This window comes from Lygodium microphyllum, chromosome 28 (genome assembly GCF_053477565.2).
Source record: "Lygodium microphyllum isolate KBCC chromosome 28, Lygodium_microphyllum_v1.1.10, whole genome shotgun sequence".
In the NCBI taxonomy this organism is placed as follows: domain Eukaryota; kingdom Viridiplantae; phylum Streptophyta; class Polypodiopsida; order Schizaeales; family Lygodiaceae; genus Lygodium; species Lygodium microphyllum.
Genome location: NC_141162.1, coordinates 111219432 through 111246163, shown reverse-complemented (window position 1 = coordinate 111246163; position 26732 = coordinate 111219432). Strand labels below are relative to the sequence as shown.

The 26732-nt window shown below is 38.2% G+C and overlaps 1 protein-coding gene across 1 annotated transcript; it reads left to right on the top strand.

Annotated features, from left to right (window-relative positions):
- The first annotated feature begins 13141 nt into the window (after window positions 1-13141).
- On the top strand, window positions 13142-13531 carry LOC148011873 (putative pyridoxal 5'-phosphate synthase subunit PDX1). Its single transcript, XM_087670422.1, has one exon. It carries the CDS (start codon window positions 13142-13144, stop codon window positions 13529-13531), a length of 390 nt encoding a protein of 129 aa, XP_087526548.1.
- The last annotated feature ends 13201 nt before the right edge of the window (window positions 13532-26732 follow it).

Genomic DNA, 26732 nt, shown 5'->3' with positions numbered 1-26732 from the left:
TTGTTGAGAAAGAAAAGGTGGCAATAGGATGGTACCAACTTGATCAAAGAAGCTTGGCAATGAGGAAGTATACAAATTAGTTTCTGAACTTAACCACGTGTGTGGAGAGTGTTGGTAATGATGCAAAGTTGCACAAATAAATTTATGGGTTGGAATTTAGTGTTTCAAGAGATGGTATGGCTCAAAAACCTTCCACTTTGTTCTAGGTGATAGAGTTGGCTAAGATATATGCTTGTAAGTATAGAAGATATGTGAATATTTAACAATCTTTTGGACAGACCAACACTACCAACAAATTGGGACAAATTGGAGGAACTTTGGAGGTAATAATATGTCATATGGCAGCCCTAAAGTCCCAACATATCCACCTTTTAATGTGGTAAGGCAGTAAGGGAGTTTTAAAACAACAACCAACTCCAAAAAATGATAGCAAACAAGGTGATAGTAGGCCACGAGATACATCGACCACCACATGGATAAAAATTTATTCCCATGGATCTTTTCAAAGAGCAAAAAGAGAAAGGTTTATATTTCAAATGTGGGGATAAGTACATCGATGATCATGCAAACAAGTGTACCTATAAGAAAGTAAAAGTGAATAGCATGCTTATCATAGAGGAGTTGAGTGATGAAGAGGAAGTTCCACCTATGATAAAAAATGCTAAAAATGAGGATTTAATGATTGTAGTATACAAGACCAATTTTATGACCCTCACGAAGGTTTTCATTTTGATCTAGGTAGCCACATTCCTTTTGATCCAAGTGGACAAGAGAGTAGTGAACCATTGCCTATCGCTGCTTTAGCCTACATGGATGCTTGGACAAGTTTATGGGTCCATCCATGCTATGGATACAAGGAAATATCCTTGGAAAAGCTATATACATTTTAGTGGACAATGACAGGTGACACAATTTTTGTGAATAAGCAAGCAATGGATCGTTTGCATTTCCTTTCCACTGAAATACAGTAGCCTATAAAGATTCAATAGCCGTAATAAATTACATAAAATAAAAAATTAGAATATTAAAATTTAATTGAAATGTTTTAATAAAAAACTTACTATTGAAGATTTAATATTAACATTTTATTTTAGGCAAAGTTCATATTGCTTTGAGAATTAAAAATTTTTAGTTTTTATTATAGAAAGTAATAAATAAACTATTTATATAATACAAATCAATATTAAAAATTATAATACATATTAATATATATACCTTTAACATAGTTTCAATGATTCATATTAATAATACATATGATGTAATATATACTATAATATTATTAATTATATTATATTATATAATACTTATATGTGTAATATAGATATGTTAGTGCATTATTACATTAGTTTCATTATATTTTGATGTATTTTTATAACATTTATATATAACATATAATATGCAACATACTATTATATGCACTATAAAGTGATGATCACTATATTAGGGATTTGTTTTGTTATATTAATCATATAACATATCATGTATGTATTATATCAATGTTATGTTATTATATGAATGATAAAATATCACTTATGATATCAAAAATGTATTTTATTTTATTTTAATATTTTGTCATATATTACATGTAAGATGTTATTATAAGTATATCATATTTACATATATGCATATATATATTATATTAATATGCACATAATATTTATCTGATAGTATATTGTATAAAATGTATTGTATTATGTTAATAATATGCTTTATTCATTTGTATTATGTAAAACATAATAATATTGTATTGACACGTTACTATATATATTTCATATTGTTTATACATGTTGCCCATAAGCTATTGTAGGCTACACGCGCACACACACACACACACGAGAGAGAGAGAGAGAGAGAGAGAGAGAGAGAGACAGAGAGAGAGAGAGAGAGAGAGAGAGAGAGAGAGAGAGAGTGTGTGTGTGTGTGTGTGTGTGTGTGTGTGTGTGTGTGTGTGTGTAAATGATCTTACTAGATGTATTGTACCTTAAAATGAGAAGTGCCCTAACTATTTCTAAAACTAGTGTTAAGCACTAGCCATTCTCTCATTATTTAGGCTTGTGCCTAGTTTATGTTTATATCCAAGCATGCACGTATTTATCCATTGTGTATGCACATGCATGTGAATGCATGTAGGTATGTACACGATTGCACATATGCATGCATGCTTTCACACCATCTCTTCCAAATCATGAAAGCCCAAGTCAAGGATAATTTCAATTTTACGTACTAAAGCCATTTTCTCTGTTGTACACATTAAAATCCACCTTGAGAATGGCCTCAACTGTAAATAAAGGATCACAATCTATATGCTAATGCCTTCTGACTAACTCGTCATATTTGATGGCTTGGAAATATCCATAGATAATCTCTTCGGACATTCCCCATGATATAATGATGCAAATCATTGTTTAGTTCTTTATGTACATGCTTGTGGTTATCATCCCTTTTTAGGATTACATAGGGTTATAAACATATGTGTGTATGATAGCATGTTACACATACTTCTACAAATGTGAGAGTTGAATTTTGAAGGAGTTTTTAGAGTGTCAAAGTGGCCCGATGTCATGGGATTTTATGCTTACAAAGTGAAAAATGGAGATGCTGTGGATCATGTAGGTCTACATACTTGGTCTATAGGAGCTTCAAGATAGGTCATAGGATAGAATGCGGTAACTCTTTGAGTTCATTTTTGCTGGGAAGTTACTAAGTTCAGCAAGTCAACTAGGTTTGAGCACAAGACATGGAATAAGCCCTTTTAGTGACTTAGGTAACTGAAGATTTTCTATATGAAAACTTTGAGTTGTGTGGGAGAGAACAGGGAGATCAGCGTGATTTGCGCTACAAAACATGTGTGTGGACTACGAGGACAGAGCTGGACCATAGGTGGAGTTACCAAGGGCATGCAACTAGAGTTTAACTAAAAAACGGGCAAGAGGAAGGAGGGGAAGGTAAGGTGTGTCTATTGTATGCATTTTGGGAGAGAGGAAGAGAGCTATGGTGATGTCATGAATAGGGAAAAACAGGGAATCCATGACCAGCAAGGTCTCTTTTGGCTTCTTCTTCATTCTCTTGACTTTTCTTGATGCCCAAAGCTTGAATCTTGCTATTGAGATCTAGTGTACCACTTGGGGCAACCAAAGGGGTTACTCCCCCCTCTCTTTCTCTCTGCCTTTGAGCAACTAAGTAGTGTACTTCAAGAAGCAACTCTTAGATGCATCCTTATAATGACATCTAAGTATGGAAGGTTCATTCTTGGGTATTCTAGATGATACCTTTCAATGACATTTGTACTTGAACCATCTCCTTATGGATATGGGCTCTTTTTCATATTTCCTTTACTCCAATCTTAGTCTCTCGCATGGGACCTTTTATAGCTTTGTAAAGTCTAGAAGAGAGGCCATAGATTACATGACTTAGGTACGCATAAGTTGTTGGGGGTAAAGGTGCCTCTGCCTAGCCACCCATGTATTACTACACTGATAGTCACCACCATTGCACACTGCAGGTGGTGGGCGCCCCCGTCACTGTCACTTTATTCTTTATTGGAAGGCCCGGTCACACATTGTGACTGTTGGAGTTCCCATTTCTTGTCTCTCTCTTTCTTGCTCTTGCTCTCCCGCCATAGCTCTTGAGTGCAAGCTTCGATCCTTCTCACCTTTCAACTGGTATCAGAGCATAGCTTCCGACTCTTGAGCTTGGCTCATGGCATTCTCACCTTCCCAATGACTCCCCACTAGCATTGGATCTCCTTCCCGACAGCCATAGCTCATTCTCTTGAGCTCCCGTCACTCCCCGGCTTCCCGAGCTTCTTCTCGACCTATTGAGGCACCATCAAGGCATTGACATTGAGGTATTTCTTCATTATTTCAGAGTTTTACTTCAGTCCGCAGGTCTAGGTAAATAGGGTTTTCACAGGTTGTGGGCAGCCATAGCTCACATCTGTTGGAGCTTCCTTCACCTGGATCTTGCTTCAGCCTATTAAGGCTTGCTGAGGCCTAGCCAGCTCACGTTTTTTTTGTGCCTGTTTCAAAATCTGGCCCAAAAATCACTCTTTTTGTCATATCTCGAGCATTTGGAACCCGATTCAGGCAAGGTAAGAGTCTAAGTTGGGGTTTTGGCACGCTCCAGACACGATGGTGATGTCGGATTTGCCAAATTCTGATGACAGAATATTCTGCAATAGATTTCAGGTCTGAGACAGCATGTATTTGTATACCTATGGCTTATGCGATGCTTCTACTGATGTCTATTGATACCGGATCACTTGTGGATGTTATGCCTCTTATGTGAGATGCACATTAGGAGAGTTTTGAGGTCTCAAAAATGCCTTTTAGGATGTGGAGAGAGAGTGCTCTAGACCAATAAGAGCAAAGCCTCCGTAACGGAACTTCTATTTTTAAAAAAATTAAAAAATCATTTTACAAAAATATATAAATATGATAATATTACGAATTTGTATTTTTATTATGTATTTTTAGTCTCTTATATTCGTGATTATGACATCTTTTGCATTAATGGCATAGAGTCTCGGCTACTTTTATTTAATGATGTTTCTAGATTAATGATAATGACTGATGTAATTGAAATTCAAATTGGTGAAAGGCATGGCGCTCAGTTTTTTCCCTCCTTTCTTTTATTCCTCTATTGTTTTTCCCTCCGTTATGATAGCCTAGTCCTCTCTCTCTCTCTCTCTCTCTCTCTCTCTCTCTCTCTCTCTCTCTCTCTCTCTCTCTCTCTCTCTCTCTCTCTCTCTCTCTCTCTCTCTCTCTCTCTCCTACCATGGATACAGAAATTCGACCTTCAACAAGGCGTCCAAGCTCCCAAATCACATCCATATCAGTATTTAACTCATTCCAAACTGATGGAAGATGGATTCCTACTATCATTAGCAAAGGTAGTTGGATCACCATGCAACAAGCAAAACGTGGAAAAAGGCAAAGACATGAGAGCTCGTTTATCTCTGCTTGGAAGGGCAGAATCCAAGATTTTAAGCTTGGAGCAAATAAGAATAGTATCAAAGAGGTACTAGTGCAACATGTGTTCATGCATAGAGAGCTATGTTTGAAACCTGGATCTTCAAAGCTTCCAATGCATAGACCAAATTGTAAGAATTTGATTCTTAAAGTTTTTCCTTTCTTAAACATGGTTTAGGTTTTTCCATTATAATATTTGTTTGTCTTGTAGATGTCTATCCCTCTAATCTTGAGGAATGGCAACCAGTGGAATCTATTATTGATGTTATACATGGTTCAATTGGAGAAGAAATGTATAGAGGTAGAAAGAAGACAGAGCTTGCAGAGAATGGAATATTCTTTTATGACCATTCTTATGTTATTCCTATGCGGCGTTGCCAATGGGGATCAATAAAACTCCTTCCTTTGCCAGATTTTTCAAGCTTTGAGTGGCCTTTGCCAAGTCCAGCTACTAGTGAGGGCTATAGATGTAAGATATTTTCTGAGATCCAAAAAGCACTAAAATCTAATATCTCAAGTAGGCTAAGCAAAGTTACTTTATTTATGCCTATTAATATATTTATTGATTTCTTCTCTAATATGGAGATAAGAATAACAAAAACCATGCTTTCAATGAAGAGACTAACATATGATCATATCATACAATTTGTTGATGAAGGATGGGATACAAGGACAGAAGGAAAAATTATATGTAAGATAGATCAAGACTCTATAGCTTGTAAATATATGATTGCTACTCAAAATTTTATCCTTAGCTTTTACTATAGTCGATGGCATTTTGTTGGTAGTAGTCTAGTTGCTTTAGACCAGAATCTTAATGATTTCAGCAAGGAACCTATTGTGGATCTTGATATTTGATTCAACGAGGATATTATTGCAATCTTAAAGATCAGAAAATCATGTACGCTACATCAAGTGAGGATGGATTTACAAAATGAAGACATTGAACTACCATGCTCCTTTGTATTCCAACTTGACAAGAAACGAGTAAGTTTTCACATCATATTATATCTACTTAGATGTATATCAAGATCTCACTTTCTAACTAACAAACATTTGTATTTTTTTTTGCAGATATAGAAAAGGAGAGAAAACAAAATACACTGCAATGACATTCAAGAAAATATATCTTTACTATCAATATAAAATACATGTACAAATTTTGTAGCAGATGTCTATCTACCATCTCTATGAGATATACAAGGGCTGAAGGGAAAATTTCTATATATGAAGGCCTACAAGGCAATATGGCAAAGCTATTTCTTTTTTGGAGAACTATCATTTCTAGGCATGCTTTTGCCTTTCTTTGATGTCTTGGGTATAGAAGGTGTTGAAGCTGTGGATTTGCCTTCCGTGGTTATAGGCACCGCATCTCCTTCATGGTGCAAATCCCCACCAATCTCTGTTGTTGGTTGTATACAATTGACCATTATATACTTCAAGAGCTTTGCTTTGATGTACCAAACATGCTCAGATGTATAGCAATCCTTTGAAAACTGTCACACATTTATAGAAAAAAGAGTTTTAGTTCATTATTGTTCTTACAATAGACTATATTTTTATCATCAATGGACTATTTGCAATTAATATCTATCTTAAAGTTTAGCATCTTTCATATTACCTTTACATGTTTATCATCATTAAGATAAACAAAGTTAACCATTCTTCTAGCATTTGCAATCACCCTCCAGCCACAAGAATGGCTATCATCCTGATGGGGACACTGCAACCACCAACACAAAGTAAAACTATAAAGAGGACGAATGGTAGTTCATAGAATAAACTCATGTTTCTATTATTTTAATGAATAACTTACCGCAACTTGTCTATATTGCATTGTTGCAAGCAAATCAGATGGCATAAGGGATCTTTTCTCTAGCTCTTCAATTAATCTTTTGGCACCTCTGTATATAAAATATGTTGAAATTTAGAGTACTTACAAAAAAAAGAATTGAAATATCAAGGAGCCCTTGGATAATATAACTTACAATTTAGCATTTCCATGGCTTCCTTTCATAGAGTTGATTAAAAAGCATTGCTTATCCACAAGGTCTATTGCAATCAAGCTCCAATGAGAACTAAAAGCAATCATATCTCAACAAATTAGTAGGATAAAATCTCAAAAACTCTAATAGAATATTGAATCACTTACTTTTCATTATATGGAATTATAAGCAGCTCCAAAGTATCGAAGTCAATCAAATTGAGCCAATGCTCAATAAAACTTGCATCAAGCTCATTCCTCATAAAGAATGAGATAGATGGATCAAACACCTCAATTTTTTGTTGTATATCCAAAGGAAACTCATGCATTATACACCTAGAAAAGGCATAGAAATAGTGAGTATAAACAAGAAAAATCTTATTACTAAAAAAATATCAAAAAGTATAAGTAATTATGGATGGACATAGCTTAGGCCAGCAAGAATAAGACTGTCATTTACTTCTCTTCTTTTATCCTTAAGAATCTGAACACATGCAGCATCAAAGGAGATAACCTCAGTTCTTTTGCCTAAGTCACCACGTAAGAAACAAAACACACTGAATCCTTTTGGATTAGCTGCTTCAAGAAGGGTGGCTAGCTCATTTTCAAAGGACTCTAGTTACTCTATTTCCCTTTCTTCAACCCTTTGCCTCCTATACTCTCTCCATTTATCTACTTGTTCCTCTTTAGCCTTCTCCTCTTTTTTATGTTGCCTTGTATCCTTCTCATGGGTGACATCCTCAACCCTGACACCAGAATCATCTTTCTTTCTTCTAGCTGGGGGCACATTAAGGATATTAAATGTCTTCATATCAGTGAGGGGAATTGGCTCAAGGACCTTTGAAAATCTATATCTTAGCCTCCTAAGAATTACCATGTCCTTGTCCATGAGTGTGAGCCTATGAGCATGAGCAGCACAAATGTAGGCATCTTGGAAAAACTCAATTAGAAAATCCTCTGTGGCTTCTTATATACAATTAAGAGCTATTCTTGTCCATCTGAAACTATCCAAACTATATCTGTCACAAATTTCCTAGAGTATTTACTGCCTTCCTAATCTCCCTTAGACACCTGACATTTTGAGAAAACCTTCTCCTTGGCTTTGACTTTCTAGAGAGCTTCTGAGGCTTTGAAGACTGATGAATCTTTGATGCTAAAACCCTAGGATCAATCTTCTCTTTTCTTGCTGTTGCCTTAGTCCTAGCTATCTGCCAAAAAAACATATGTTACTTCTTCTCCAGCATGTAAAGCAAAACGCGAGTCCCAGACAAGAGTTATCTATGCTGCATGGTGTTTTCTCGTATCAGCTAAATTTTTCTCGAGCTGTCTAGTGAAACGCGAGTGTCAAGCAAGGCGCCTCCTTGCAACTGCTTCTTTTCGCGTTTCACCGAACTTATTGTCCATTGTGTCCAGTGAAACGCGAATTTAAGCCAGGAAACCTGCTTGAAGTACCTTATTTTCGCGTTTCACCGGACAGCTCACGAATAGCATAAAAATTGACAAAACCAAGAAAAAAGAGCTTTGATCCAAGGAAAGCTTTTAAGATTACATAAAATATCCACAGAATTAGGGAGGAAATTTGAAGATTTCCTTAAATATCCACAATATTAAGGAATGCTGTCATTGTGGAAAAATTTCTTTTGTAGTGGTCATAAGCTAATAATAACATAAAGGATTAAGGAAAAGTATCAAAACAATGCATTGAATGGAGCTTGTTATTGAAAAGCAAGATGCAGAAACCATACCTTCTTTTTAGCTTGTTCTTCACAATCTCAGCCTAAAGATGACAATATGCTCGAAGGTTTGCTTTGTTGGGGAAGCAGTGAAATGCTTGGATATTGGAAGGAAATGCTTGGAGACTGGAAGGAACACCAAAAACAAAGATGGAGTAGCAATGAAATGAGATGAAAGGTGAAGGCGGTGAATTTGCATGGACTCAACGTTCTTCACAAAGTGTTAATAACACACGTGTGACGTACTCTTGCTTACCGAAATTTTTTATTTACTTGGAAAATGATTATTTAACACACGTGTGACATATTTTTGGAAAAAGAGAATGCGCACGTCTTCTGAGGAGTTTATTACGCTGTGTTAAGTCAGACACGTGTACACGTATTTTTCCATTATTACACAAAATTTTTCATTGGAACTATCACCACATGCTTAATGGTCGATATAAAAGCATTTCAAACCCATTTCTTCGACATTGTCTTCTTCTCTGCCAAAATTTCGTCTCGACTTCCCTTCAAGGTCCTTGCTTCCTGTGTGGAGAGCAGTTCAACAATCTTTGATAGGTAACAAATTTTTTTATTACAAGCATTTTAACAAAATAAATTCGATTAATATAGAAAGAATATTTTATAACACTTGAACAATTAAAGATGTTATGTGCTTTCTATCTTTCAAAAGCAGCATAGCTTTTCCAAAAATGATTTTATCATCAATTTGTGTGTTTCCATAGAATTTATTTATTATTCATGTTTATTTTCTTCATTTGCAATTTTTGACCAGTGAAATGCGAAATAATGTCTCTGTTGATGATATTTTGCTTAGTATCGTGTTTCACCGGCCACATATTAGAATAATTTTTGTCTTCAAGCTAGTGTCCGATGAAATGCGATTCCTTCACAGGCATTTGCCTTACACACTTGAATTTTCGCGTTTCACCGGTCAACTAAAAAAATTCTCCTTTTTTGATTTTTTTATCTTGGAAAATCAATGTTGGGGCCTCTTTCCATGGTTCCATCTTGTTTTATTGGATATTGGTTCTATTCTGCTTTTTTTTTCAGGGATAAATATTTTTCTGGTCAAGATGACAAAGAGGAAGTTATCTCTGGAAGGAATGGATGAGGAGGAGATAATTGAGACATCTGATGATAGGCTCTTTGATTTTTTACACACCACTGGAAATTCTTCCAAGTTTTGCTATATCAGGAAAATTTTCAATGTTCCTTTTGATTTGAAGGAGTTATTGGAGGATCTTGATGATAAACTTAAGGAGTACAGATGTTTTTATGATAGACATGTGCAAGGTTTGGAAGTCAATGGATTTGTTCATTATAGTGATGTCATGGGAGCCACCAATACATCCAGGTCAACTTTGCTAGGCAGGTTCAACCTCATTGATGAGGAATTCAGAAAGAAAGAAACATGTTGCCCTTTCCACAGGTATCAACACCAATGCCTTCTGATCCACAAGGACGTTGGATTTATTGTGTATCTTCAGTACATGGAAAATTCTTCTCTAGATATAGACCAACAGAGAAAGCTAGAGGATATTGCAAGTATGGATAAGGAGGTCGAAGAGAAGGAGGAGATGTTCCAAAAAGATGTTGAGAATCAACTTGTCCAAGGTTTTGATGTAGGTTTATTCAAGAGTGACAATATCACAATGGTGGAAGAAAAGGAGATTGAGCCAAGTGCACAGGTTGATGAAGAAGGTCCTCTTGCCTGTGTTCCAACATTTTCCACTTATCTTATCAACAAGAAGAGATATGTGTTGCTAAATGATATTCAACATCTTTTTGATCTTAGAGAAGATTATTGCTTAGCAATCCTTGCAGGTTGGGGCAAAAATGACATGAATTTTATAGGTTATGAATAAGAACCACTAGCAAGTCTTAATGTTGAGGGAGAGAATTTCCAAGATAGCTCTATAGCCTTACATACATGTATTAATCAGATTATAGAATACGAAAAGGGGGGGCTACCTACAGAAGAAGAGTTCTTGCAGGTCCAGAAGAAACTTCATATTGATGATGTAGGGTATGAAGAGAGATTGAAGTCTCCATCAGATGAGAAGCCCAAGAGTTCAATAAATCTTTATGATAATAGTCTTCTTGAAGAAGATGAACACCCTAAGGTATGAAATATAATTCGAAGTTACCCATTGAGTTTATGTTAGACTTTATTATGCATTATAGATAAATATCTTATATCTTGTACTGTTGTGGTTTATTCTATAGATTGAGATTGAAGATTTGGACAACTTTCTTGGAAGGGCCAAGGGCTCTAGGCCAATAAAGCTTGGAAAAAATCAAAGCCTTGGCCATTATATTGGAAACTTAAACAATCAAACAATTGTAATATATCATAGTAGATTGTCAAGCTCTCCAAGTCTACCAATGATGGCTTTGAGAGCTATCTCAAAGGTAATTGGATCTCAAGTTTTCAACAGAGGTTTGGACAATATCATTTTGGTGGAGAAGAAAGAAGCCATAAGAGTTTTTGGCTTTATGCCTGGATACAGTGGATCTAAAGCTGGATATTTTGGAGTTCTTGGCTTCTATTTGCTCTCTTATGTAGGAGATAGTAAGAATTTGAAGCTTCTTCCAGGCTATCGGAAACAAGAGTTTTTGAAATACAGAGGTCTTATTGAGTGGGATGAAACAAAAGATTCCTCTAGAGGCCCTGTCGAGCTACCTGAAACCAAGGACTCCTCTGAAGGCCTTGTTGAGGTGCCTAAAACTAAGGACTCTTCTGCAACACAATCAGACTAGAAGATGCCAAAGATTAAGGGTTTCTTGAAACCCATCTTTTCCCAACTCTTTGTTTGGTTTGTAACCATTCTGTAAATCTTTGCTTTGCCCAAGAATTTAAATATCTATCTTTTCTTCTTTGGGTAACAATTTGTATAGTCCTTGCTAAAGATGATGTATTGCTTGATGTGGTTGTATCTTTAAGCTTGAATTTATGCCAAATTTGTCGATAGAACCATTGAAAGACCTCTAATAAATTGTTGGCTTTGTGTCTTCCACCTCCATGTCTTGTATGTCTGAAATATTTTATTCTTGCTTGATAATGTGATTTTTCCATACCTTGGGTTGACCAGATAGATAGAGATCCATATTGTTTAATAAAGTATGGAGCATGGTTGTATAGAATATGCTGCATAGTCAACAAATAAGGAAAGTTATTAAAAAACATTATATGAGTTCGACAATGAAGAAACAAACATATACAAACTTCTTACCATATAGTGAGTAAAGTGTTGATCACCCCAAGCTTCTGTCATCGCCTTTTTGAAAAGGTTCAATTGGTTTTTAAAGTCTTTGAGATCATCATCATTCCATTCAGTATTATCACAATAAAAAAACACTTTGTCTAGTGTTTCCCAAACTTTAGCTTTTCTATTTCGAGCTTGTCCATTATCAGTGTGATCCTTAACTGCATTATGTAGGTATTTCCACTGATTAAATTTAATAGTTGAGCCACCATTTCTCGAGTTTATCTTGCCAAGTCTCCCATGAAAGCCTAGAAACCTTTTAGCCTTCACTCCACCAATAGATGGTTTTTTTGGGACACAATTACCATCCTTAGACTTTTGAAGATCTAGTTCAATAACAACATTGCCACCATGCAAACCAATTGCAGAGAGAACTTTTTCAACCTTTGTTATAGCATCTGTTCTAGTTGATAATGGCTTCAACTTCCATGCAAATCCTATATATGTTGAGAAATCAAATGATGTATGCCTAGAAGAGGCTTTGTATAAGAGAGATTACAAAAGTTGTATGCTCCAGGATGCTCTAGGAAGAGATATCCTAAATCCCATAAGCACAGTGAGGAAGAGTAGAACCTCCGAAAGCTATATAAGCATGTACTTGGCTCTATTTTCAAGGCAAGCTATTATCATTTTGTGACACTCAAGATTGTGTTTATGAGTCCAAGTTAATCTATCTTGGAACCTAATTCACTTGAGTTACAATTCTTTATCTCGGTCATGGTTTATGTGTATGACCTCCGTCCACCATAGCTAGCATAGTTCTAGATCCGTGTTTCTCAACATGGTATCAGAGCCATGGTGAGCTATGTCTAGCCACACCCATTCTCTCTTCTACTTCTACTACGTCATTTTTTGGTCCTCACAGTGGCCCCAGCCTCCTCAGCAATGCATGCTTGCTCCGCATTCACCACATCCATGATGACACCTCCTCTCAGAATCTGAGCAAGGCCCACCTTAACGGCGTAGGATGATTTCTTCGGGTCTGAAATAGGCCCATTCCCATACACGGCAACAACTCCATTGTTTGCCATTTGCGAGTGGAATCAGTCCCGGTAATCTAAAAAGCACAGCAGACCACAGAGAGGCGGTGAGGGACGTGCGCAAGAGAGTGTACCACTGATATAAGGGCTGAAGGTGGAGTTGCGAGAATGAGTGACCCCGGCCTGATCAAGGAAATCAAGAATGCAGTCACTATCCCTGTTATGGCAAAAGCAAGGATTGGGCATTTTTGTTGACGCCCAGATACTTGAGGCTATTGGTGTTGATTACATCGATGAAAGCGAAGATTTAACACCTGCAGATGATGTTAACCGCATAAACAAGCACAATTTTCGTATTCCTTTTGTCTGTGGATGTCGAAACTTGGGAGAGGCTTTGCGAAGAATAGCAGAGGGTGCAGCCATGATCAGAACAAAAGCTAGTCACGAACTGTGGAGCTTGTTGAAGCGTGAAAGGGAAGCCCTCATCGCAGTCGGTATCAGCAGATCGAAAGATGCCATCAGATCAATCGCGCCATTAGATCAGTTGCGAGCCACAGAGAAGCGACGCCTGCAATTCGTCATTTCATCTTAACCTTATCCTAAGGTTCACAAATTTTTTTTTTATTTAAAAAAAAGCCTCTTTCACACCTATTCACACCCTCTCTATTCAACCTCTTTTCACACTAAACTATTTTGGACTGAAATTTGTTTGCATTGAAAAAGGTCTATTGTTCTAGTCAGAATCTTGATCTCAAAAGTGAGTTTATGCTTCAGTGATTAAAATCCTTATAAATCTCTAGTTTATTGTAAAAGGATAGACACTGCCCGAGAGTTCTCGTGGTAAGACCTCCTACTAAGATGACTGAAGTAGAACATATAGCAAAGTTTAATGGTGAAGGCTTCCATGCCTGGAAGGAAAAGACCATGTATCACCTAATGCGGAAAGACTTGTGGGACCTGTTTGAAGATGATGCAGATAACAAGAAGGAAGATGATGAAGACGGGTTTGTTGAAGAAGACCAGTTCAAATCCAAAGAATGGAAGAAGATGAATAATAAGGCACTAGGCATCATTGCCTGGGGATTAAGTGATGATGTGTTACATCATATATCTGGCATTAGAAATGCTAGAACCGCCTGGGAGGAACTTGATAAAATGTTTGGTACTCAAGCAAAGAATTCAAAGGTAAAACTTCTCATGCAGTTTTATAAACTAGATATCAAAGACAGTGCTTCTATGACCATACACATTAATAAGTTTAAGAGTTTAAAAACTCAGCTTGCATCTCTTAAAAAGAATATTGAGGAAGATGAAGCAATAGCCGTACTGCTTGCAAGTGTAAACAAGGATCCATATGAAAATCTTGTGTCCACTTTGAGTAATGTTCCAAGCCTCACACTTAAAGATATTGAGCACTCACTACTCGATGAAGAAGGCAAAGTAAAAACCAAGAATGCAAAAGACAATGTCTCATCATCTAGGGAAAATCTTTTGTACACCAAAGGAGCTGCTGGACCTAAAGGAAGAGGTCGAGGATTCATCAACAACAATAACAAGGATCGGATTACATGTCACTATTGTGGTAAGACTGGCCATGTAGCCAGTGAATGTTTCCACAAGAAGAGAGCCCAACAATTGCAAAATGATCATCACCAGAACCAATACATGGAAGAAAGAGAAGAAGAAGAATATGCTTCCACTACCATCAACTCTGACAGACTGTTTTGAAGAACTTTCATTGTATCTTTCATATATATATTTTTTTCCATAGTGGATCTTTCTTTTCCTTAGTGAATTTTACAACCCTTGCCAAGATGTAAAGTCTCAAGCTTTAACTTGACTAGGCTGCCTATGAGCTAGTCTTCCGGGCCATGTTATCATGAAGGGGGGGCAAAAGCCAGCAAGTGTAGGGACTCATCATTTGAGGGGGGGTGTTGAGAAATCAAATGATGTATGCCTAGAAGAGGCTTTGTATAAGAGAGATTACAAAAGTTGTATGCTCCAGGATGCTCTAGGAAGAGATATCCTAAATCCCATAAGCACAGTGAGGAAGAGTAGAACCTCCGAAAGCTATATAAGCATGTACTTGGCTCTATTTTCAAGGCAAGCTATTATCATTTTGTGACACTCAAGATTGTGTTTATGAGTCCAAGTTAATCTATCTTGGAACCTAATTCACTTGAGTTACAATTCTTTATCTCGGTCATGGTTTATGTGTATGACCTCCGTCCACCATAGCTAGCATAGTTCTAGATCCGTGTTTCTCAACAATATAGAGATGAACAAGCTTTTCGATTATCCTACAAAGTGCATGAAGTGTACAAATATGGGCATTCGCTAAAGGAATGTCCAAGACTGGTTTAAACTGTGGATCCTTATTGTGCCTAGAGGGAGCTCTATTCCAATTGCTTGAGTTTAACTCTACAGCTGGTGACATGCAGTATAAGCAAGGAGATCTCGAGTTAGCTCCCTTTGATACATTATACATACATTTGAGTGTCTTTAGGTCACCAGCTATGTGCCACTCAATCCTGTAGTTCCCTAATCCTTCAACAAATAGCTCTTCTCCTGCTTGTTGCCTTTGAATAACATTAGGTATTGATGTTTGATGAAAAACCCAATATAGTATATCAAAATTCTCAGTATCTACCTCAAATGCTCCTAGCCACCAGAGGTTATATTCAGATTGAACACTAAATGATGTTGAGTGATTGCAATGACTTGACGAAAGTGCTCTATTCATCAAGGTGATAGAGATTCTCTCCAATTTTTTACATTTCAGAATCTCACTTTCATAAAGTTTAATCACAAATCTAGCCACTCCCTGTGCCTCTACTACTGACAAGTCATAAAATTTGATCATTAAGCATTGTAGGGTGGGCAAGTCAAGGAAAATATTGTTAAATTCATTGAATGTAACCTCCTTTTTCTTGCCCTTGAAGCTAGCCTTGATATGAAAAGGCTCACCTAGAATCTCCATCACTTTGTTATTAACTCTCTATCTGATAGTCCTAACCACAAATGGTTTCGGAAGTATGCAATTGTGTACCTGTCATTGCTTCATATTTGATTGTAAAAGTTGGAAAAGTTGCATATAAGCATCTCAACTGATACCAATACTATCCAGTGTCTTCTGTACTAACTCAGAATCCAAAGAATGATCCTTCACAAATGACTCCAAGCATTGTTTCTTTGCCTTTTTAAATTTCTTCTTCTCCAAAATATCCTTTGAAACCACTGAAGGAAGAAGATGATAATAATAAAACTGAGCTGCTTTTAAAGAATCTCTTTCACTTGCATTTGGTTGTAGAAGAGATCTAAGCAAAATTAACATCACAAATCAATGCAAGTAGTTTAAATAAAGCCATATTTAAGATTTTTCAAGTGAAAAAAAATATACCTTGCTACTTGGATTATTTTATCACAGCCTCCTCCTCCTTGTTTGAGATTATCAATATTTTTAAGAGCTCTTTGCCGATTTCGAAGGCCTAATACAGTTTGCTTTTGTTGATAAGCTTTGATACGCTTTTCCAATGAATGAATTTTTTGTTGACAATCCTCTAGCTTCTGCAACAACTCTATATTGTGTTTCATCAAAAGATGATTCTCTAGTCCAAGGATATCCTTTTCTGCAACAAGATTAAGTGTATAACCTAAAAATCCATTGTAGCCATCACCAATAAACCTCATTAATGACGAGCTATTATAGAAAGGAGGAGTGCTATTTCTGCTAGGATCTTTGGGATATAGCTTTCATCTAACCAAAGATCAATATTCTTCTTTCCTTCAAACCTCAGTATATGTTTCATAGACTCTGTAACCGTGATAGATTTTGTTCTCTTTCTTATCGGTTCATACTCATTGTCCAACTCAATATGAAGATGATAGAGAGGTCTTTTATGAGAGCTACAGAGATCATTAGATGATTGATCCATAGCTGAGTTACAGAGATCATTGGGTGATTGATCCATAGCTAAGGATATGATTAGAAGCAAGAACGAAAACAAAGAAGAGACTAATAAGGAGGAGAAAAAAAGAAGAGAGAAACGATGGAGAAACGATGGAGGGAGGCAATCGAGTATCCACCAAAATTCAAATTGAATATTACTTTTCACTTTAATGAGGAGATGTAAGATCTTCATTATGACAACCTTGCCAACTTTATGGCGACCTAGATTTCTAGGTTTGATGTGACCACGAGAATATCACGACAATGACTTATTAACGAATTTTGATATTTTAACTTACCAAAATATAAACCTTTTAAAAATTCTATAAAATGATTTTATTTCGTAAATTGTTTTCTCTCTCTAGGATCTCTTACAGGGCATTTTCGAGACCTCAAAACTCCCCTAATGATTTGGAGCTGATTTAGCTCAGCCATTGATTGTTTTGAATATTCCCAGATCTATCCAAAACCGGGCACCCACCTGTTACTTCAATTTTATGCTTACAGGTCTTGGCATTTTATGCTCGATTTATGCCCGGTTGGTGCCTGTACATACGTGAATGTATGCATGTGGTTTGCTTATGGATTTGAGCTTGGATTGAGCACTGATTTGTTCACTTTACAAATATTATATGCTGCTGGAAACTTCAGGGCTGAAGCTATTTATGCTACAGTTGGGTTATGCCTATTGGTCACAGGGTGCTCCCGGCTACTCGGTATGATGTCATGATGTATTTGGACTATGCCACATGTCTTGTTTATGTTTGAGAATGCTTTTGAGCTGAGATTAGAGCTCGATTTGGGTTTGACTGTCACTTCTTTGCAGCTGGCATTTCATCTATGACATGGTTTATGCCTAGGCTACCCAATACGGGTTATGATGTCTTGGTGAATGCTTTATGCTTTGGCTGTGGATGGCAGTTGCTTGAGCTTGTCTCGACATTCATTTGAGTATTTCCTTGAGCAGTTGGACATTGACTTGGATTTTTCCGTTACGACTTGGCTTTTTCCATTACGACCTTGGATGCTATTGAGGCATTGTCTTGGTTACCTATCTTTGGTACTTTGACTTGGTTTGCTTGAGTTGTTGAGCTCGTTTATCCACCTTTTGAGCCTGTTGGAGCATCTTGTATGCTTGATCGACATTGAGGAGGAGGTTTATGCTATTTGAGCATTTCGCAGTTCATACACTGATATCTTGGAGTTGCTTTTGACCTAAGCTTGGGCTTTGCACTCTTGTGAGCATACACCTACTGGTGTTAGGTCTTGCCAGTGTTATGTATACTTTGCCCTATTGTCCAGGGGGCATGCCTACTCATTGACGGATGCTTTGGTGACATGTTTGGGTGTTTTCTCAGGGTCTTAATGAATGTTTGGTGTTGATTTATGCCCGTTTATGGCTAGTCATGTCTTGACTGTCATTTCTTGACTTGGTGTAGTGATTTGGTCAGCAATTGCCTCTCACAGTACCCTGTTGTCATTTATTACAGCAAGCATATAACTCCGGACTGACATGGATTTTTCATGCTGAAATATTCTGAAATGATGTAACTTTCACTAGTATTTGGTGGACAGCAGCTTTGGTTGCACTTTTCTCACCATTTTCTCTCGATTTTGGTGATTTTCTTGTCATTTTCTGCACTAAACAACAAGCAGTTTTGAATTGTCTACAGTCTTCCAGCCTACATTATAGCAAGTTCGTCCACTGATCATGCTATTTTCAACATCACTAAGCTCGATGGTACGAATTACTCTTATTGGAAGAGCCAGATTTGACAAGTGTTGGTGCAGAAATCGCAGATCAAACCATTGAGGTTGAGCAAGCATCCGCCTGCAACTATGCCAGATGAGGAATGGCTTGAGCTTGATGAGTTATGCAAGTCCACTATTGTATTATCTTTCACATAATAGGTTCATTACAATGTATTTGAGGAAGAACAGAGTGCATGGCAGTTGTGGGATAAAATCAAGAATCTCTATGACAAGAAAAGTCGAGCGAGTCAGATATATTGGCTGAAGCACCTTATGGATCTGCGTCGCATGAAGGAGAATGTGACTTATGTCTGCTCACTTGAGCCAGTTCCATGCTATACTTAAGAACTTGACTTCTCAAGACATCACTTTTGCAGAGGATGCCACTCCTCTTTTCTTGCTTGGTACTCTTAATGAGTCATGGGATGTATTCCGCACTGCATTATGTGCCTCTACTGCTACCTTGAAATTATCTAATGTTGAGAGTGCTCTTCTGCAGGAAGAGGTTAACCGTAAGAATTTGGATGCCTCTCGTGTGTCGCATGCTATGACAGTTAGAGGCATGAATGATGGATATGGAAAGCATGGCAGTGGCAGTGGTCGTGGACGAGATTCTCAGATTTCTCAGTCCAAGTCTCATGGGAAGTCACGTAGCAAATCCCGTGGCAAGAATGCAGATGTTACTTGTCACCATTGTGGAAAAAGAGGCCATATTAGGCCACAATGCCATGAGCTGCGCAATGAAATGTGCAAAGATAAGGGGAAAGACAAAGTGCAGGATAAGTCTTCTGATCGCAGCATAGTGCCTGCAAAGTCTAGTGTTAAAATTGAAGAGATCAATGTTATGCAACCTGAGGATGTTGATGATGATGATTACATCCTTGCAGCTTCTTCTAGTGCTTCGTAGATGACAGAGATAAGCTCTATGTATGCACAGTGTTGGCTCTTGGACTCAGGTGCGTCCTTTCATGTGACACCTTGTCAAGAGTGGTTTCATTCATACCGTACTATTTCGGGTTCTGTGCGCTTGGGTGATGACAACTCTCTTGATATTGTGGCCATTGGTGATGTTAGGCTTCAATTTCCTTCTGGCAACAGTTTTGTTATGCAAGATGTACGTCATGTACTTGCTTTGACACGCAGTCTCATGTCAGCCGGACAGCTTGATGACGTAGGTTATCATGTATCTTTTGGAGACTCTGCATGGAAGATCACTTGTGGCAGACTTGTGATTGCGAGAGGTGCCAAGGCTGGCTGTCTCTATCCCTTGATTGTATCCGCTTCTTCCCTTGATCATGTTTTGTCTATGGGTTCTATCCCACAAGTATCTCTTTGGCATGCCCGTTTCGGCCATATGTCTTTGAAGGGAATGAAAATGCTTTTTGGTTTGCAGTACTTACCATCCCTTGATTATGCATGTTTTGATTCATGTGAGCATTGTCTTTATGGCAAGTAGACTAGGTCTACGCATAAGAAGTCTGGTAGGCCATGCATGAGTGAGCCCTTGGCATTGGTACATTCGAATGTCTATGAGCCCATGCCTTGTCAGTCTGTGGGTGGTGCAAAGTATTTTGTTACGTTCATAGATGATTTTTCACGGAAAGTTTGGGCTTATCCCATTAAGCTGAAATCCGATGTCTTGGATGTGTTTCAGAGATGGCTTGCATTGGTTGAGAGCTAGTCTGGATATAGGCTCAAATGTCTAAGGACAGATAATGGGGGTGAGTATGTCTCACATGCTTTTGAGGGGTTATGTGATGAGAGGGGTATTAAGCGTCAGTCGCCCCCTACACCCTCCCCCAGAATGGTTTGGCTGAGCGGATAAATAGAACCATCCAGGAGCGTGTATGCAGTATTCTTAGCCATGCAGCCCTACCACAGAGCTTTTGGATTGAGGCAGTTAATACAGCTGTGCATGTCATAAACATATCACCTTCTAGTGGTTTGGATTTTCAGGTTTGCAGAGGAGGTATGGACTAGAAAACCTCCCTCTTATGCGCATCTCCGTGTCTTTGGATGTGAGGAATTTTGCCATGTGCCTAGGGACAAGAGAAGTAAGTTGGATCCTAAGAGTGTTAAATGCATTTTGCCATGTGCCCAGTTTACCGTCTCTTAGATCCGCAGGCGCGGAAAGTCATCCGCAGTCATGATGTAGTCTTCCATGAAAACAAGATGCATCGGCAACCTGAGAGAGTTGTTGAGATCTGCAGGGTCATATTTCAGGAGGAGCCGAGAGCTCCCACACAGCCAGTTGGACAGCCTACAGCTGCAGCAGATGCTCATGGTCAGGGTGTTGGACAAGCAGCTAGGCAGGCAGCCGAGCCTGCCATGAGACGGGGTCTACTAGAGACAGAGGTCCACCTGATATATTTCAGCCCTCGATGCATTATGTCTTGGTTACAGATGCAGGAGAGCCTTTCACCTATGATGAGGCTATGCGCAGGGGTGACAGTCACTCTTGGGAGAGAGCTATGTAGTCTAAGATAGAATCCTTGCATAAGAATGAGACTTGGGATTTGGTTTCCTTGCTTGAGGGCAAGAAGGCTTTGCCATGCAAGTGGGTGCACAAGCTGAAAAGTACCCCTGGATACCCCAAGCCAGCATACAACACTAGACTAGTAGCAAAGGGTTTTAAGCAGGAGCATGGTGTGGACTTTGATGAGGTCTTTTCTCCTATGGTTAAGATGACGACCCTGCGCTTAGTCTTGGCTTTGGTTGCTCAGTTTGACTTGGATTTATACCAGATGGACGTCAAGACGACTTTCTTACATGGGGACTTGCATGATGTGATTTATTTGGAGCAACCTAAGGGCTTTGCAAAACCTGGCAGGGAGCACCTAGTGTGCAAATTGAAAAAAAATCTTTATGGCTTGAAGCAGGCACCTAGGGAGTGGTATCATAAGTTTGATGCCTTTATGCAGTCACATGGCTACAGCAGGAGTGCTATGGATTCGTGTCTTCACACGAAGAAAGCCCGTGATGGTTCTTTAAAAATTTTGGTACTCTATGTGGATGATATGATGATAGCAGGGAAAGCTCATGATGAGCTAGATGCTCTTAAGGCTCAGCTCAAGAAGAGCTTTGAGATGAAAGATCTCGGACAGACCACTCACATACTTGGTATGCACATTAGATGCGACAAGCATCAGGGACTCCTCTGCTTGTCACAGAGGGAGTACATTCATAAAGTCCTTGAGCGCTTCCGCATGTAGGACGTAAAGCCTATTGGCTGTCCATTGCCTTCTTATGTGAAGGTATCATAGGCTGATTGTCCGCAAACAGATGAGCAGAGGGCCGAGATGGCCAAGATTCCCTATGCATCCACAGTGGGCAGTCTTATATATGCCATGATAGCCACTCGTCCAGATATTGCCTTTGCAGTTGGTGTTGTGGCATGCTATATGGCTACACCTAGCAAAAAGCATTGGGATGCCGTGAAGGGTATGATGAGGTACCTGTAGGGCACTGCATATAGGTGCATATGCTATGGCAGCCAGGATACAGGAGTCATGTGGTACACAAACTCTGATTATGCAGGACATGCAGATAGTAGGAAGTCCACTTTCGGCTATGTATTCACCTATGCTGGAGGTGCTGTTTCTTGGATGTCCAGGGTGTAGAAATGCACGACCCTTTCTACTACAGAGGCCGAGTATGTTGCAGCCGCTGAGGCTTGCAAGTAGGCCATTTGGTTGGGTCGTTTGGTTTTCCAACCTTGGTATTGATACTATCCCTACACTGCATTCGGATTCTATGAGTGCTATTCAGTTAGCCAAGAATCCGGTCTTCCATGCGAAGACGAAACACATTGAGGTGAGGTATCACTTCATACATGGGGTCGTTGAGGACAAGTCTGTTGACCTTGTCAAGATCTCAACTGACCAGAATCCTGCGGATCTGCTCATGAAAAGCCTCTCTATAGAGCGCTTTGCCTTCCTCAGGAGGTTGATGGGCGTGGGATGAGATGACGTCTTACCTCATCCTGTTGTACATGTGTACATGTTGTACTGTCTTTTTCCTTTTCCTTTTTCACTCCTCACTAGGGAAGATTCGCCTTTAAGTGGGGGGGTAAAGGCACCTCCGCCTAGTCGCCCGTGTATTACTACACTGACAGTCACCGCCACTACACATTGCAGGTGGCGGGCGCTCGTCACCGTCACTTTATTCTTTATTGGAAGGCTCGGTCACACATTGTGGCTATTGGAGTTCCCATTTCTTGTCTCTCTCTTTCATGCTCTTGCTCTCCCGCCATAGCTCTCGAGTGCAAGCTTCGATCCTTCTCACCTTTCAACATGAAATTTTATTGTGATCCATATATGCATGGTAACTTTAAGTTTCCATGCTCGTAGTCGATGCTGTGTGTATTGCACCATTATAATATCTAGACTATACAAGGTGTATTACATAGCACTTGGCACTTTGTTTTTTTCAAGTGAACCATAATTTTTGCACTATAATCTATCTTGTGCACCATATGAACTTCATTATGAGATTCAAGTAAAGCAACCTTCTTAGCAAAGCAACTACTCAATTTGGATATCACACATGAAGTGTATTGTCATGTCTAGGAGCTCTATTTCTTTGACTGCAAATGTCAAGGCTTTGCACTTTTCATCTTCAAACCACACACATACAGTGTGTGTGTGAAGATTCAATATGATAGATACTTATAAAAAGAATTTGGGTTATTCCATATGATAGATACTCATGCGTATGTATGAGTGTACATATGTGCACACACACATGAGTGGTTCCTTTTGAGACCTAAGCAAGGGTTAAATGTTGTTGAGAAAATGCATTGATTCTTAGATAATATATGCTCCATATGTACTTCATCTTCAACTTATGCATCTCAAGATATTCCTTATCTTGCATTTGTGTAGTTTTGTAATTAGCTATATTAATATTCTAGAGAGACATTGAAGTGTTTATAGTGCTATACAATCCATGTGGATTACATTATTTGTAGTTTGTAGTGAGCTTCATATGCCCAAGTGGAAACATGTCCTTAGATATTGATAGTCACTTTCAAACATAGTAATACCTTTTGGTCATTAGCTCAAGACTTAGTGATATGCATGCACTTGAGTGGACAGATGTTTTTACTTTTGAAAAAGTAGGGTAATTCTATACAGTAGCCCTGAATAGAAATTGATATTTTTTTCTTGCTTTCATTGTGGTTGTTGAACAAACTTTAGTTATGCAAATCAATTTTGGCAAGAAGATGCTATATATTAAGGAGAATAAGGCAACAATGCTTACTTCTATATGGGCAAACTTGTTTCTACTTATCCTTTTCTTTGCCACATCCCATGTGTCGACACTGATGATCCATTGATTTTCCTTTTGATGAGCAAATACACTATACAAAAGCGGTTGTCTCGAGGGAAGCTATAAAGGCCATTTTAATTGGAGGAAATATCAAACACATGAAAACAAAAAACAAGTGCACAAACATATCTAATGGATATGTCCCTCAAGCTTTTTGGTCAATCTAATAAGGGAACAAGTTGTGGTCTTGAGGGAACTTAAAGATGCCATTTAAAATCCATGGTAAATCCAATACATGAAGACATAAAAGTTAAAAACTCTATTCAATGAATGTGTCTCACATGATTTGTTGATGCTGTGAGGAAGAAATTGCTATGTTAAAGGCCTTCATAAATGACAAAATACCTTTTGATGACTGGAAAAAAGAATTGTCATAGAAAGGTCATCAATGATGCCTAAATACTTGAAATTAATAGAATATAGCAACTTGTATCCTCGATAGTATAAACATGTTGAGGGAATCCTTCTTATAGAAGCCCTTTCCACGGGGAGTTGATTTTATAAGAGATGATTGTTTAGTGTTAATCTAGTGCTTAACTATACTAGTAGATATAAAACAATGCTCACCTATTATTTAAATAAAAGTAATGATGGCTTTGTCTATCTAGAGAAATGTATGAAAGAGATGTGAGTATAACAACAACCACACGTGAATATATGAGAGGGGTTGCCACAAATAAATGCATGATTGGAGATGCACAATTGGTTCATTTAAGTGGGGTCCTTTGAGCTTATAGCTAGCAAGAATTCTTGGATACGATAGATCCTTTTTCTCATTCTAAGATGGTTGATGCATGCTTGCATTGATGTGATCTTTTGTGGAGTTCTAGTAAGTGGTGGTAGATTGGTGGGAAGATAAAATTCCCATTAGATAAAAGCAATCATGGCCCATGGGGAATAGAGGAAGAGAACATTTTACTTTCAACTTGCTTTTCCCCTTTCCCTATGGCATACATGTCATAGTCCCACTTTTCACATTTCTCATCCAAACTAAGGTGGCAAATCATATCAACAAATGGAAATTTTCACAAGTCCAATTGGATAGAGATTGGAAGCTCTCAACTTGAATTGAATACAACTGTGGCATACATAAAGAGGGAAAACTAAAGAGTGTTGAAGTTTTAGCGAACAAGCTTTATGGTCTTAGGTGGAGCATGGATATAAAACTAAAACTAGAAAAAATAATGCAAATTATCGAAATTATGAAATAAGACCTCTATATGTAAGGGCATTCAATGGCAAGTCATTTTGCATGTGAGAGCAATGATAGGAAGAATCATGCCACACACATATTGTGAATAGACTTTTCTACACCAATAAGGAAAAGTTAGCCCCTTTCATAGCAATAGGAGGCTTAGACAAGGTGCCACGTGCAACTCACTATACTTGCTATGTGTGTGGCATCACAGTAAACATCTTCATCTTCATTGATATTTAGTAAAAGAGCCAAATGTGTCTAAGGGAAACCCACAAAAGAAGGACCCAAAATTGTTACAATGTATGTTTATGTGCAATTCATGATCAACCAAGCATTTCCATGTGAAGATTTAAAAGTAAACTTTATTAGCCTTAATGACTTTGGCTTGAGAAGGGACATGTTGTGCATATGTCTTACCTTCTTCATAGGACCCAAAACCTCAAGTTAAATTTATTTTGTAATCTATACTAAAAAAATTCAAAACTTTTTTGTAATCATTGTTGATAGTGTTATTCATGAACTTGGCTACTTGACACTACTTGTGCTTGGAGTTAGGTCACATCGGTTTTAGTAGGTGTAGGAGAAAGATAGTGAGGTGATGAGATCCTCCGATGGTTGTGCAAGGTGTGATCATTGTTTGTTAATTGTGCAATAAAAGGTCATTCTTGAAGGTTCCTTGTGTTGGCATCATTTTATTGCTTGCTTTGCTGACATCTTATACCCTTTTTCATTTGATAGTGTGCTTGTCATTCTATTTAAACCTCCATTTTACTTGGAATTAATGACGGTTGTGAGGGTTTTATCAAACTCCTCTCCATTCATGCTTCTTTGTGCAAGCATGTGGTGATGGGGTTAATCTACCTTAAGTATCCCCTCTATAGTGAGATGTGACCCTTAGGGTATGCATTAAATAACATTGTTGCATAGAACATCAATTAGTAATAAAATTCATCAATACTTATAAGATGTGCACCAGGATTGGGACATTAACTATCAAGAAGCTCCGTTTGCATCCCCTCTTTGATGGCTCAATGCCCTTTTTGTGTAGTACCTGAATACTACGTTTCTAGCTAGCATCATCCCATTGCTCACTACATTTGTGTTGATATAGTTGATGTGAGTTCTCATTCGTTGGCATTGGTGATGTGGTGCTAAACCTACATTTTGCATTCGAGTTACCAGCGCTTGGAGGGTTTGTTGCAAAACCTTGCTCTGTCACTACCTCCCCATGCAAGCAGCTGCATGTGGGGCTAATTCACTCCCAACGACCCCAATATACCTCAGTGTGACATAGACCTAAGGTGAGAGACGTGGGATGTGCACATTCGAAGAGCTAGGGCACATCCATGTAAACAAACTTGCGCATGCTATTCTCTTAAGTAAAGGCATTGCAGCCACACGCAAGTGTACATTTCAAAGTCAGTGAGGAGAGAGAAGCTAAATTGAGGGGTGAGAAGCTATATCGAGGATAAAGAAGCGACAGTCTATAGTTGAATGAGGAGAGAGAAGCCTAACGACAACCAACCAGTAGTTGCCACGTTGATAGAGTAGTGATAATAGATA